At 55.8% G+C, this 10,757-nt stretch overlaps 1 protein-coding gene across 1 annotated transcript; it reads left to right on the top strand.

Moving 5' to 3' along the window:
* Nucleotides 1-1,196: 1,196 nt before the first annotated feature.
* On the top strand, nucleotides 1,197-9,790 carry LOC125436146 (tripartite motif-containing protein 45-like). Its single transcript, XM_048502846.1, has 4 exons — nucleotides 1,197-1,577; nucleotides 5,752-6,242; nucleotides 7,809-8,542; nucleotides 9,228-9,790. Exons 2-4 carry the CDS (start codon nucleotides 5,755-5,757, stop codon nucleotides 9,470-9,472), a joined length of 1,467 nt encoding a protein of 488 aa, XP_048358803.1. The 5' UTR covers nucleotides 1,197-1,577; nucleotides 5,752-5,754; the 3' UTR covers nucleotides 9,473-9,790.
* Nucleotides 9,791-10,757: the final 967 nt, after the last annotated feature.

Raw genomic sequence — 10,757 nt, 5'->3', positions numbered from 1 at the left:
ACAAACTCCTTTCCCTTCCTTTCCTCACAACAGGTAGGTGGGGCTGAGAGAGTTCTGAAGAACTGTGACTGGCCCAAGGTCACCCAGCAGGCTTCATGTGCACGAGCGGGAACCAAATGCAGTTCACCAGGTAAGAGTCCAGTGCTCATGTGGAGGAGTGAGGAATCAAACCTGGTTCTCCAGATTAGAGTCCACTGCTCTTAACCACTAAATCACTCTTAACCACTCTGGCCCAAGGTCACGCAGCAGCAGGCTTTAAGTGGAAGAGAGAGGAAACGAATCCAGTCCACCAGATAAGAGTCTGCCGCTGATGTGGAGGGGTGGGGAATCAAACCTGGTTCTCCAGATTAGAGTCCTCCACTTTAAACCGCTATAGCACTCTTAACCACCCTGGCCCAAAGTCACCCAGCAGGCTTCATGTGCAGGAGCAGGAAACCAAATGCAATGCATCACCAGATAAGAATCTGCCACTCACGTGGAAGAGTGGGGATCAAACCCATTTCTTGAAGGCCGCCACTCTAAACTGCGAGTTGGGAGCTAAAGGAGCAGCAGTGGCGCAGTGGTTAAGAGCAGGTGTACTGGAGGAACCAGGTTTGAGTCCCCGCTCTGCCGCCTGAGCTGTGGAAGGAGGCAAGCCATCTGGGTGAGTTCAGGCCTGTACACTCCAACACACACCAGCTGGGTGGCCTTGGGCAGTGGTGGGATCCAGAAATTTTAGTAGCAGGTTCCCATGGTGGTGGGATTCAAACTGTGGCATAGCGCCAATGGGGCTGGGCGGGGCAAGACAGGGACGTAACTGGGCATTCCAGGGGCAGGGCATTCCTGGGCGGGGCTGTGGCAAGGACGCAGCCACTGCGCCGGTCCTTGGGCGGGAAACGAATGCACGCAGGTGCAGGCTGCCCGAACGCCGGTGCACCTCCTGCTAGACTGCTTCAAGTTCTGCGCACTACTGCTGAGAGGAGGGACGTAACTAAGGCAAAAATCACGTGGCGAAATCACCAATTAGTAACCCCCTCTCGGCACACACAAATAACTAGTAACCTACTCTCGGGAACCTGTGAGAACCTGCTGGATCCCATCTCTGACCTTGGGCTAGTCACAGTTCTTCGGAGCTCTCTCAGCCCCACCTACCTCCCAGGGTGTTTGTTGTGGGGGGGAAGGGCTGGATTTTGCAAGCCCCTTTGAGTCTCCTACAGGAGAGAAGGGGGGAATATAAATCCTCTTCCTCCACCTCCTCCTTCTTTTGAACCGCGTTTCCAGACCGGCCCCATAGTGCCAGCCCCATAGGGCCACCGGATTGCAGGCGCCTGGAGAGCCTGGCCCAGTTGGGGGTCGGCCAGCCCCTTCCGCCTCTCACCCCCACCCCCCACCCCGCGCTGGCAGGCCTGGAGGGTCCCGGGGGGGGGGGGCGGGAGAGTTCAGACAGCCGCCCAGCCCTGGCGCCGCCGCCGCCGCCCGGTTGCCAAGCCGTGCGTCAAGCAGAGCGCACCAGCCCGGACCAGCCGTGCGCCAAGGACGAAAGGACTGGAGGGCGGACGGGAGGGATCCGCGCAGCGGCCCCCGAGGCAGGCGCCGAGGTGACCGGGGCGCTGGGGGGCGGGATCTGGACGGGGCCAGCGGGGCCGAAGCGTCAGGAGGAGACATGTTGGGGAAGGGGGGGGGGGCGAGGAACAGCCGGAGGGAGGCCGGGCTGGGTGGCGCCTGCTCGGCCTGGCGGAACCGGGAGGAGAGGGGGTCGTGGGTGGGCGGCGGATCACGCCCCCCAGCTGAAAGAAACACACCCTACATTTTAAGTTTTTTTTGGGGGGGGGGGGTCAAAGTTGCAGATAGGGAGATCGGGGAGACCACGGGTTAGTCAAATTTGCTGGTGGCTTTGGCTTGGGGGGAGCCGGTGGGGGTTGTTGGGCTTGGAGGGCTGCCCCCCCCCCACAAAAACCCAGCATTGCCTTGGATGGGGCATAAAATAGAAGGGAGAGTTTGGATTTCTACCCTATTTTGTTCCCCTGGAAGGAGTCTCCGAACGGTTTACGAGCTCCTTTCCCTCCCCACAACAGCCTTGTGAGGTAGGTTGGGCTGGGAGAGTTCCAAAGAGCTGGGACTGACCCCAGGTCCCCCCAGCAGGCTTCATGTGGGGGAGTGGGGAAAACAAATCCAGTTCACCAGCTCATGTGGAAGAGTGGGGAATCGAACCCGGCTCTCCAGATTAGAGTCCACCGCTCTTAACCACTACACCAGTGGTGGCAAATCTATGGCACGGGTGCCAGAGGTGGCACTCAGAGCCCTCTCTGTGGGCACGTGCAAACAGAGTGCCCCCCCCCCCCACATCTAGGCTGGCCTGGGCCGCTGGGCTCGATTATTAGCATTAAACCTAAGACCCGGTTTTGGGGAAGCCGTGTAGGTAACCCTGTTAAGCGCTGTTAAATCCCACTGATTTTCATGCGAAGAACTAAAGCATGATCCTTTACCTGGGAGTAAGCTCGGTTGCTGGCAATGGGGCTTGCTTCTGAGTAAACCCTCCTAGGGTCCTGATTCACCCATTGGAAGAGTTCCACGGTTGTTTCAAAGCAAAGCCACCGACTACCACCAAGCTTACTCCCGAGTAACGCACGCCTCGGAGCCCACCGTTTTTTCTAAATGAAAACCTCAGTATTCAGGTTAAATTGCTGTGTTGGCCCTTTGCGACAAATAAGTGGGTTTTGGGTTGCAATTTGGGCACTCGGTCTCGAAAAGGTTCGCCATCACTGCACTACACCACGCTGGCTCTCTGATCATGTAGGAACGAATGAGGGTCTCTTAGCCGGGGTCCTAATAATTGATCAGAACTTTTCCGATCAGGTCTCATCTTGGACCAAGCTTCTCCCGCCCCCTCCCCAGTGATTGTTCGGGGCAACACAGGTGAAGAGGGTCTTGATATGTTCATTCCCATGTATGGCATCCCCACCTGGGCCCCTGTTTCTCGCTGGGTCCCAACTGAATTGCCAGCCCAGGTTTGCCAACAGGCCTGGGGAAAAAATTCCCTGCCCCTTTAAACTTGCCTTGGAATTGGAAGGCGAAGCTTTTCTATGCATGGAAGTAAATTACCCCCTCCCTAGTAAATTACATCCCATCAAACCTCTGTTTAAAGGTCGAGACCAGTGTTTCCCTCCAGGTTGTTGGCAACACAGCTGCCGCAGGGGCTGACCTGCCAGCAGCTGAGTCCAAGCTTAGCATCCCAATCCAGCAAGGGCTTGGCTTGGATCTCCTTGGCCATGGGACAGATAAGAGCCTGTCCATCTTGGTCGGGGTGACAAGGACCGTCTCTCCCCATATGTCCCTGGTCGGGATCTGCAGATGCAAGTTTGCTGGTGGTCCCCAGCCCCTCAATGATGTGGCTGGCCTCTACCCCGGTCAGGGCCTTTACAGCCCTGGCCCTTGCCTGGTGGAACACTCCCCCTCCAGCTGTTAGGGCCCTGCAGGACCTTGGACAGTTCTGCAGGGCATGTAAAATGGAGTTATTCCACAGGGCTTTGGGGGTGCACTTGTTAATTGCCTCCCACGCTGCCACCCCCTATGTACACCATCTTATTCGTGCCGCTATCTGTTGGGCCCGGTCCCTTCCCAGGGGTGTAGAGCTTTTACCGAGTTGCCATTCAAATGTTGGGGGTTGTTTTGTTTTGTTTTTTGCTGGTCTGTTGTTTGTAATTTAAATTAATTCTGGTTTTATTGTTATTTATGACTTTTAATTGTTTTATCACGTATTCTGGCCAGAGCCCCCTGGGGGTGGGCGGTATAGAAAATCAAATAATAAAATCAAATAAAATTGTAAAATCCCTTGAAACTGGCCCCACTCCTGGGAGACTGAACACTTTCCCCCTCCTGCATCGGCTTTTGAGTATCCCCATTTTGTATGTCTAACATCGAGTCCTTAGCCCCGTATGGATGACCGATCTGTACATCAACGCCAGCCAGGAAGGTAGAGCAGGCGCACATGTGCCGTCGGTGTCCCCCGGCCCCGAACGAATGTGGGGTTTTCTCTTTCCGTCTGATCCAGATCCGTGTTCCTTTTTTTTGAATGGGGGGGGGGAGAGGGAGAGGTGTAGGGAAGATTATCTATGTCAGTGGTGGCGAACCTATGGCACGCGTGCCAGAGGTGGCACTCAGCGCCTTCACTGTGGGCACGCGCGCACAGAATTCGTCATGTGGGGGGAGTGGAAAATCACCCCGCCCCCCCCCCCACACCCCTAGGCTGGCCTTGCTTCTGAGTAAACCCTTCTAGGATCGTGATTCACCCGTTCGAAGCGTTGCACGGTTGCTTCACCAAACTTACTTCCAAGTAACGCGTGCCTCAGACTGTTTTTTCTAAACTAGAACCTCAGTATTCAGGTTAAATTGCCGGGTTGGCACTTGGCGATAAATAAGTGGGTTTTGGGTTGCAATTTGGGCACTCGGTCTCGAAAAGGTTTACCATCACTGATCTATGTTTTCATGAGCTGTCTTATTGATTAAAAAAGTATGTACACCGGGTGCTCTCAACGTGGTGCTCATGGGCCCTCTGACATCTTGCACGACACCCACCACGTGTTTTCAGAAAGCGGGTGGCACTGGGGAGAGCTCTTACCTCACAGCAGTTCTGCTTGGCTATTGGTGGCCTGATTGGCTGAGCAAATTAGAATAATATTATTTCAGCAAGAGGGGCTGGTTGTTTTTGCTTTCGCACGCCTCTTTCGCTCGCACGTTTAAATAACCGGTTTTCTTCTGGGGTGTGTTTTGCACTTATCTCCACCCCCTGAGGACTTTTAGATTCTGGCTGCGGATTCATTTTCTCTCGGACTGTAATTCCCTGGTCCACCGTCTGCTCTTTGACACCCATTCCAACCCCTGTTTTTCCATAATTGAAGAAAAAATTGCCTCTATCGGACTGTCAGTGAATTCACTTTGCCCTTTGTCCTATTCAGAAGCTTATAGGAAATTAAAAGGTCAACTTTTGGATAGAGAGTTCTCTACCCTAATCACCGCAGCCAAAAAAATGTGCTCCCCCCTGTATTTTTCTCTCCCATTTGAACGGGGCCACTTGGCACACTACCTGTATTGCTTAATAAACCCTGTTCAAAGGAGAGTCATAATGCTCGCCAGGTTTAATGTTATGCCTTCTGCCTTGTTACATGGCAGATTTAATAAGCAAGAAAAGGCTAAAAGACTGTGCCTATGTAACGATGGCTCAGTTGAATCTCTGGCCCACCAATTACTTCACTGTCTCAGATTCAAGGAAATCAGATCCAAGTATGTGAATCTCACTCCTTTATATTTACCTGATCTCCCCGATTTATTTAGATTACACTACTTGTTGGACAACCCTGATCCTTCTCTCTGTATGATAGTGGCAGACTTTCTCCTGGAAATTACTAAATGCCAGTAGATTTCCTTCATCCTAACATGTATATCCTGTATTGTATATGCTTTTTAATCTGTTTTTATTATTGTTGCACTGCTGTCTATGCCAATAAAGGCTTGCTTCTTATCTCCACCCCCTGTGGCCGCCATTTTCAGCCTGGTTAGGGAGAGTCACGTTTTTCGATGCTTTCCCTATGGGGCAGATGGAGCAGTTTTGGCTGCCCAACTACCTCGTGTCGGAATTCCAGAGTTGCCCACAGGTTGCAAACACCTGTGTACATCAACAGCCATCTTTTCCTAAGAGCAAAAATACTTTCCAGATCACATCCCCTGTCGGTTCTTTGGGATTCCATTTTTTTTCTAACGCCCTTTGTCTTTCAGGAGATGTCAGATTCTCGAGGGGAAGAGGAACAGAGTGGAATGCCGGAGGCTCCAGGTGTGCCGAAGGAACTTCCTCGCAGCCTATGCCCCCTGTGTGGGGGGCTGTTCTCAGACCCCCGGATCCTTCCCTGCTTGCACACTTTTTGCACGGCCTGCCTGGGACACCTGGAGCCCTTCTCCGACCTGGTTTTGTGCCGTGAAGACTCGGACTCCAGCTCCGACGGGTCATGGCTCCGGGGCCAGCGGCAAAACCACCAGCAGCCACTGCTGCTGAGCATCCTTTGTCCGGTCTGTGACACCAAAGTCGATTTACCCCCGGGTGGGGTGGGAAGCTTGCCCACGGACCACGTGGCCCTGAATGAGGTGCTGCTGGAGGCCTCGCAGGGGACAGGCGTGGGCTTAGCCTGTGACCTCTGTGTCGACGGAGAGGCTGTCAAGCGGTGCCAAGCCTGCCACGTGTGCCTCTGCCACTTCTGCTGCCAAGCTCACAGGTGGGTGTTTTCTGTGGACTATCCCAGCCGGAAATGGCTAGTTGGAACGTTGGCTGCTTTCTTCCCTTTAATGCCCACTTCTTGGGCAAATGCAATAATACGCAGGAGAGTCGTTTTTGAAAAAAAATAATCTGAGAAGCAGCTTTGGGAACGGGGGTAGGGTGTCATAGACTTTCCCTGAAGTGCTAGCTTACTACATGCAGAGGATCTTTGTTTATACGTACATACCCTGCTGTTCTCTCCCCATGGGTACCCAAAGTGGTTTTTCCCTAGGACCCAAGTGGAGCATTCAAAAACAAAGGTGCCCCAGTGAGTGGTGGATGATATTACAATTCTACTTAGATATTTCGGTGGAAAAGAGTTTTATAATTTTGTCTAGGTTGGTTATACACTGAGAACCGCTGGGTTGAAACCAAAAATGATCGATCAACCAGGAAGTGGGGTGGTGGTGCATTATTTATTTATTGTTTTGATTTGCTATCCTGTTCTGCTTCCTGATTAGACGAAAGGCTCCACGTCACTACCAGCGGCAGGAAAAACGAAACCAGATTCACCCCCGAAATTCCCCACCGTTCCACATTCAGCGTGCGTTTTTTCAAAAGATCTACTTTCTTCCAGGTTCTGAAATAACACACGCTTGGGGGGCGGGGGGCGGCAGAGATGGGGTCAATCCGTTGTCGGTGCTGGTGTAGTGGGGAGTTCTGCTGGAAACCTGGATATTTTCTGTGACGAGCACGCATCTAATCGTGAGTGGGGAATCAACCTTACACTGTGGCCAACCAGTCCCTCTGGAGGACCAACAACAAGACATAGAGTCTGAGGCCTTTTTTGATGTTGTCTCCTGGCACTGGTATTCAGGGGTTGACTGCCCCTGAATGGGGAGGTTCCCTTTTGCCACCGTGGCCATTAGACAAACCTATGCTCCATGAATCTGTCTAATCTCCTTTTAAAGCCATCCATGTCTGTGGCCATCACTGCTTCCTCGGAATTCCACCTTTTAATTGACCATTGTGTAAAGAAGTCTTTTCTTTTGCTTGCCCTGAATCTCAGTTGTTGCTACCCAGGGCAATCCTGCCCCCTCTGGCTTAGCTTGCATGATGCAAGCTTGCCGGGGAATGGGGTGGGGGTGGGGGGCAAGCTTGTCTCTGTAATACCCGGGTTCTTTTGCTTCAAAACTCCACTCCAGCTGAGTTCTCAAAGATTTTTATTGTAAAAATTCAAAACAAAGAAATAAAACAAATTTCAGTTACAGAGATTACTCAGCCGAACACATTCCTTTTCAGATTCCTTTCTGCCCCCATTCCGGGAACCCATGGCTCAGAGATGCTTCTCTGACCATGTCCCAAGGTGGAATCTAAAATCCTTTGTTTTCACCTGCTCAGGAAAGCTGTGTTCTGGCCATGAGGTAATTTAGGCTTTTGAAGTTGCATCCTGGCACCTTTGAATGGCTTCCTGTTCTCCATCCAGGAGATCAAAGCCCAAAGATGCTTTTCACAGTCATGTGTGATTTCCTTTTGCTCTAGCAATAGCATCATTCCATGACAACTTGATATCTTATATCTTTAGGAGGCAGAAGAAGACATCTTCTCACGCTGTTGTGGGGCTGCAGGATTTGAAGGGCAACGCCCGCCTCGAGAAGCCCATCCACTGCCCTTCCCACCCTTCGGAGGAGCTGAAGCTTTTTTGTGAGCTGTGCGACTTGCCAGTGTGCCAGGCATGCGTGGCCGGGCCCCACCGGCAGCATCCTTACAACATGGCCGCCAGCGTCATCCACAAGCACGGGGACTCAATCCGGGAGCTCTTGAAGGTCACTCAGCAGCATGTAGGAACTCTGCAGGGGGCCCTGGACCGGATTGAAGGGGTCTGGGAGAGCCTTGGCCGTCGCGCGGAAGTCGTGGCGCTGGAGATCTGTACTTTTGCTGATGGGTACATGAGGGCCGTCAAAGAGCACCGGGACAGACTGCTGCACTCACTGGAAGAGCTGAAGGTCCAGCGGGAGACCCAACTGAATTTACAGAAAGCACAGCTCCAGCAGTTGCTTCTGGACATGCAAACCGGAGTGGACTTTACCGAGCGCCTGCTCACCAGTGGCTCGGACCTCGAGATCCTTCTCACCAAAGGAGTGGTGGAGAACCGGCTGCGGAGGCTCCATAACGTGGACTACCACTCCCACCCAGTTGCCGACGACAGGATCCATTTCTCTCCTCAGGAGAAGGGGGCCCTGATTCACAGCTATGAGATCTTTGGGGCCATTCTCAACAGAGCCGCTGATCCGACCAAGTGTGTCGTGCAACGGAAAAGTAAGGTGGCATCTAAAACCAGACTTCCCACTGGGTGTGCATTTGAGTTTGGAGAGCAGGCCAGTCCTGGCAGGCAGGGAGAATGAGGGAGGGGTCAGTTGCTGCTGGACACGATCTTCCCCCAGAGGCGTAGCTACAAGGGGCCAGGGTGTGTGCCTCGCACCGGGCTCGTGCCTGGGGGGAGGCAGCAAAAATTGTAGGTTTGTTATTTGCATTTTTAGTGTTTTTCAGTTTTTGGCCTGCAGGGGGTGCAATTTTTAGGCTAGCAGCACCAAAATTTCAGGGAGTTTTCAGGGGAATCTCCTGATGATACCACCCAAGTTAGGTGAGGTTTGGGTCAGGGGGTCCAAAGTTATGGATTCCCAAAGGGGGTGCCCCCATCTCCCATTGTTTCCAATGGGAGCTAATAGTAGATGGGGCCACCCTTTTGAGGGTCCATAACTTTGGACCCCCTTAACCAAACTTCACCAAACCTGGGAGGTATCATCAGAAGAGTCCCATAAAGATACCCTGAAATTTTGATGCTGCTAGCCTAAAAACTGCCAAAAACAGGCCAAAAACTGAAAAAAACACTAACAAATACAAAAAAACACAATCACGGGGGCAGCAAAACTCAGATGTTGCACCCGGGCTCCATCTTCCCTAGCTACGCCTCTGTCTTCCCCATCTGCTCTGTTTTTTTCAGGTGTTGGTGGCACCCCCCGCCAGAGCGAGCCCGTCGCCTTAACTCTACTGTGCCAGGATGGGTCTGGCCAGCAGGTGGAGAGAGGAGGAGAGCCCGTCCGAGTGACCATTTCCCACAAAGACAGAAAAGACTGGTTGGTAGTTTGCACTGCCGGTGGTGCAAATCATTGGCCTCCTTCACACCTTCTTTGGAAGATTCCTTGGGGGAGGGGGCGTATCATTCAGGAGAACGAGAGGATAGAATGACCTGTCCCATTTAACAACCACAAGTCTTCATTGGCATTTAAAGGTAAAAAGAAACAGGGCCCACAGTATACAAAACTACAAATACGGTATACATACCAAAAAAAATTTTTTTAAGGCTATTACCCTTTCATTCTTTCTAAAAGAAAATTTGCAGCAGTCTCACAGAATCGCAAATCATTATTATCCAGCAGGCGAGGTATTCTGTAGTATTCTGGCAATTGTAAACAGCTCGCCAAAATCGTATCCTTATACTTTGACCTAGTCTTTTCATGTCTGGGATGTGTTGTTGCCTATCTTATTTAAGATGGCAGGTATGGAGAGTCATGGGGGGTGGGGGGGGGGGGGGGTGGGGGGGGGGGGGGGTGGGGGGGGGGGGGGGTGGGGGGGGGGGGGGGTGGGGGGGGGGGGGGGTGGGGGGGGGGGGGGGTGGGGGGGGGGGGGGGTGGGGGGGGGGGGGGGTGGGGGGGGGGGGGGGTGGGGGGGGGGGGGGGTGGGGGGGGGGGGGGGTGGGGGGGGGGGGGGGTGGGGGGGGGGGGGGGTGGGGGGGGGGGGGGGTGGGGGGGGGGGGGGGTGGGGGGGGGGGGGGGTGGGGGGGGGGGGGGGTGGGGGGGGGGGGGGGTGGGGGGGGGGGGGGGTGGGGGGGGGGGGGGGTGGGGGGGGGGGGGGGTGGGGGGGGGGGGGGGTGGGGGGGGGGGGGGGTGGGGGGGGGGGGGGGTGGGGGGGGGGGGGGGTGGGGGGGGGGGGGGGTGGGGGGGGGGGGGGGTGGGGGGGGGGGGGGGTGGGGGGGGGGGGGGGTGGGGGGGGGGGGGGGTGGGGGGGGGGGGGGGTGGGGGGGGGGGGGGGTGGGGGGGGGGGGGGGTGGGGGGGGGGGGGGGTGGGGGGGGGGGGGGGTGGGGGGGGGGGGGGGTGGGGGGGGGGGGGGGTGGGGGGGGGGGGGGGTGGGGGGGGGGGGGGGTGGGGGGGGGGGGGGGTGGGGGGGGGGGGGGGTGGGGGGGGGGGGGGGTGGGGGGGGGGGGGGGTGGGGGGGGGGGGGGGTGGGGGGGGGGGGGGGTGGGGGGGGGGGGGGGTGGGGGGGGGGGGGGGTGGGGGGGGGGGGGGGTGGGGGGGGGGGGGGGTGGGGGGGGGGGGGGGTGGGGGGGGGGGGGGGTGGGGGGGGGGGGGGGTGGGGGGGGGGGGGGGTGGGGGGGGGGGGGGGTGGGGGGGGGGGGGGGTGGGGGGGGGGGGGGGTGGGGGGGGGGGGGGGTGGGGGGGGGGGGGGGTGGGGGGGGGGGGGGGTGGGGGGGGG

The sequence above is a fragment of the Sphaerodactylus townsendi genome, linkage group LG07 (assembly GCF_021028975.2).
Source record: "Sphaerodactylus townsendi isolate TG3544 linkage group LG07, MPM_Stown_v2.3, whole genome shotgun sequence".
NCBI classification, from domain to species: Eukaryota; Metazoa; Chordata; class Lepidosauria; order Squamata; family Sphaerodactylidae; genus Sphaerodactylus; species Sphaerodactylus townsendi.
Note: the sequence above shows the minus strand (reverse complement) of the source record. Positions and strands in the feature narration are given on the sequence as shown.

Excerpts from the sequence above, each read along its gene's own strand:
- LOC125436146 (XM_048502846.1), top strand. The coding sequence starts at position 5,755 with ATGTCAGATTCTCGAGGGGAAGAGGAACAGAGTGGAATGCCGGAGGCT. Across the intron at positions 6,243-7,808 it reads TTCTGCTGCCAAGCTCACAG|GAGGCAGAAGAAGACATCTT; the intron begins GTGGGTGTTTTC and ends TTATATCTTTAG. Across the intron at positions 8,543-9,227 it reads GTGTGTCGTGCAACGGAAAA|GTGTTGGTGGCACCCCCCGC; the intron begins GTAAGGTGGCAT and ends TGTTTTTTTCAG.